This window comes from Sceloporus undulatus, chromosome 2 (assembly GCF_019175285.1).
Source record: "Sceloporus undulatus isolate JIND9_A2432 ecotype Alabama chromosome 2, SceUnd_v1.1, whole genome shotgun sequence".
Lineage (NCBI taxonomy): Eukaryota > Metazoa > Chordata > Lepidosauria > Squamata > Phrynosomatidae > Sceloporus > Sceloporus undulatus.
In genome coordinates, this window is record NC_056523.1 from 193511048 (window position 1) to 193513404 (window position 2357).

The 2357-nt window shown below is 40.9% G+C and overlaps 1 protein-coding gene across 1 annotated transcript in view; it reads right to left on the reverse strand.

Annotated features, from left to right (window-relative positions):
- Positions 1-2357, reverse strand: part of LOC121920513 (venom factor-like) — an 87493-nt gene that overhangs the window by 27976 nt on the left and 57160 nt on the right. Inside the window, exon 21 of the mRNA XM_042447651.1 lies at positions 1658-1799. Coding sequence (XP_042303585.1) covers positions 1658-1799 — 142 coding nt within the window. The remainder of the gene's footprint in view (positions 1-1657; positions 1800-2357) is intronic.

Here is a 2357-nt window from a genome sequence, read left to right on the forward strand (position 1 = left end):
CCAACAGTACTTGCTACACTACCCAGATTCCATTTCCTTCCTTCTCTGAGCAATTCTACACAACTACATTGGTGGGACTTAATGCCTGGCCAGTTTGTTGTTAACTGTAGGATTTTAATTATTGCTAGGCCTTCACTTCTGAGTGATGACAAGTTTTGGGGCAGCTCAACTGGGCTCACTTGGATGTGAAAGGCAGATATGAACAACATGGAGATTGAGAGTGTAATTACATTAAGATTCATTTGAATCCCAGGAGTGATAGTTTGGTCAAAGGGACCAGAGAAATTCTCTAGCTGAGCATTCTCAGTGTCCCTCCCTAAACAGCAAACTCATGGATTCTACAGGAAGGAACCATGGCAGTCAAAGTGGAATCATAATGCTATAACTATATAGTGTGAAAAGGCCCTACATGTCTGCAGCAGATGGAGAAATGTATAGCTGTGGCTGGGGGTAGCTGGCTCTAAGCCTGTTTAAGGCATTAAAGAGATGTCAGTCAAAAATATGCTTCCCTGTTTAACACTTTTCATTTTGTGAAAAATGAAATAGGAGAAGGGCATTTTGCCTATTTTGAGTGGGTGAGTGTGGCCTAGTGAGAGCCAGCGTGGTGCACTGGTTTCAACATCAGACTTTGTCTCTGGAGACCAGCGTTCAACCCCAATCAGCCACAGAAACCTACTGGGTGACCTTCAGCAAGTCACATTCTCTTAGGACCTTATCACATGGGAGGGAAGCACCCAAATCCCATGGATAAATAGGATTTGAATCCAGAAATATCCCGCAAAAGCAGGATTGTTTTCAGACAACAGCGGGCTAATTGAACATTAACCTAACACTAACCCATGCAGAAAGTAGGCAAAATCGGTCACTTTTTACTTTCCAGATTTTATTGAAAGTAAATCTAAATCTCATTTATCCATGGGATTTGGGCACTTTGCCTCCTGTGTGATAAAGTCTTTAGCTTCAGAGGAAGGCAAAGACAAACCTCTTCTAAACAAATCTTGCAAAGAAAACCCCATGATAGGTTGAATCTAGGATTGCCATACGTCTGAAACGACTTGAAGATACACAGCAATAACAGAGGGTGAACTTACATATTGTATTTCCCCCCATGAGTGTCAATTGGTGGTTTTTAATTTCCCCCAACTAAATGCCCCAAACAAGACTAGAGACAAGAGATTTGTGGGGAGGGGAGGGAATGAACCATAATGAAAACAAGCAAGCAAGCAAGCAAAAAGACCTCTCCAATACTTTTTGCCAGAACTCCCACCACAACCCCCTGGCAATGCACCTGTCTTTTACCTCTCCTTTTCTTTTGACCCACCCCAAATCATGGTCTAATAATTCTTGGAGAATAAGAGTGTTTGAGTAACACATTAAAAGCAACATAAACACTTTACAACAGGAGTGGGAGCCATGTGATCTTCCAGATGTGGTTGGACTGCAAGTCCCAACAGCATAGTCAGGAATGCTCTGCATTATAACCCAACAACATCTGGAAGGCTACATGAGGGCTGCATGAGTTCCTCACTTTGAATAGAGGGTGCAATTGATTGGGTTGCTCTTGGGTCCTGAGAAGTTGCGATACTGAAGGTGATAGATTAATAAGGAACAAAAAAATGACAATGTGGAAAAGAATGAAGAATCTAATCGTATTATAAGAAACAGCCACCTCTCTTAATCGTTCTCACTACAGATGTACTTACATTGACATGATCCTTACAGAGGCTTTTGGATTCCAGCAATGCAACCAGGACGAAAGCTGTTAATGACACCTCTGGTTCAGCACCTTTATAGCCTCCCTAAAAAGAAGTAGAGAAGGGATGAAAGCAGAAACTGAATGCAATTAAATCTTATCCTCTGAACAGATCAGCCTCTGAGAGTTTCTTTAGAATTCAGACTAAGAACATTTCACTGACACAGAAGCCACCACCAGCTACTGTATGCAGTGGATGGCATTTGAAACAAGAAAGCCTGGGCATATCAGACAACCAAAAATCTTTTACAAACTAAGAGCACAAGATACAAAGCCTGAAAGAACTAAACAGTGGTTTTGGAGAAAGAAAAAATTATTTGAGATTATTGCAATTCCTCCTGTGGTCCCATATACCAGTGACAAGCGTGCAATCACATGGCTTCTTTCAAGGGATTTTCAGGTGATACAAACAAAATAGTCTTCCGTTTGTAATCTTACTGTGTTTTTTTGTAATGTTCTTCCATTGTTCTTATGGAAAATCTATTATCATGTAAAATCTATTAAAGTGGCAAAATGCTGCACAATGTCTTTTGAATGATAGTTTTCGGAGCCATCCTGCTGGAACCACCACTATTTTATCATTGCTGATGGAACTCAATTGTCA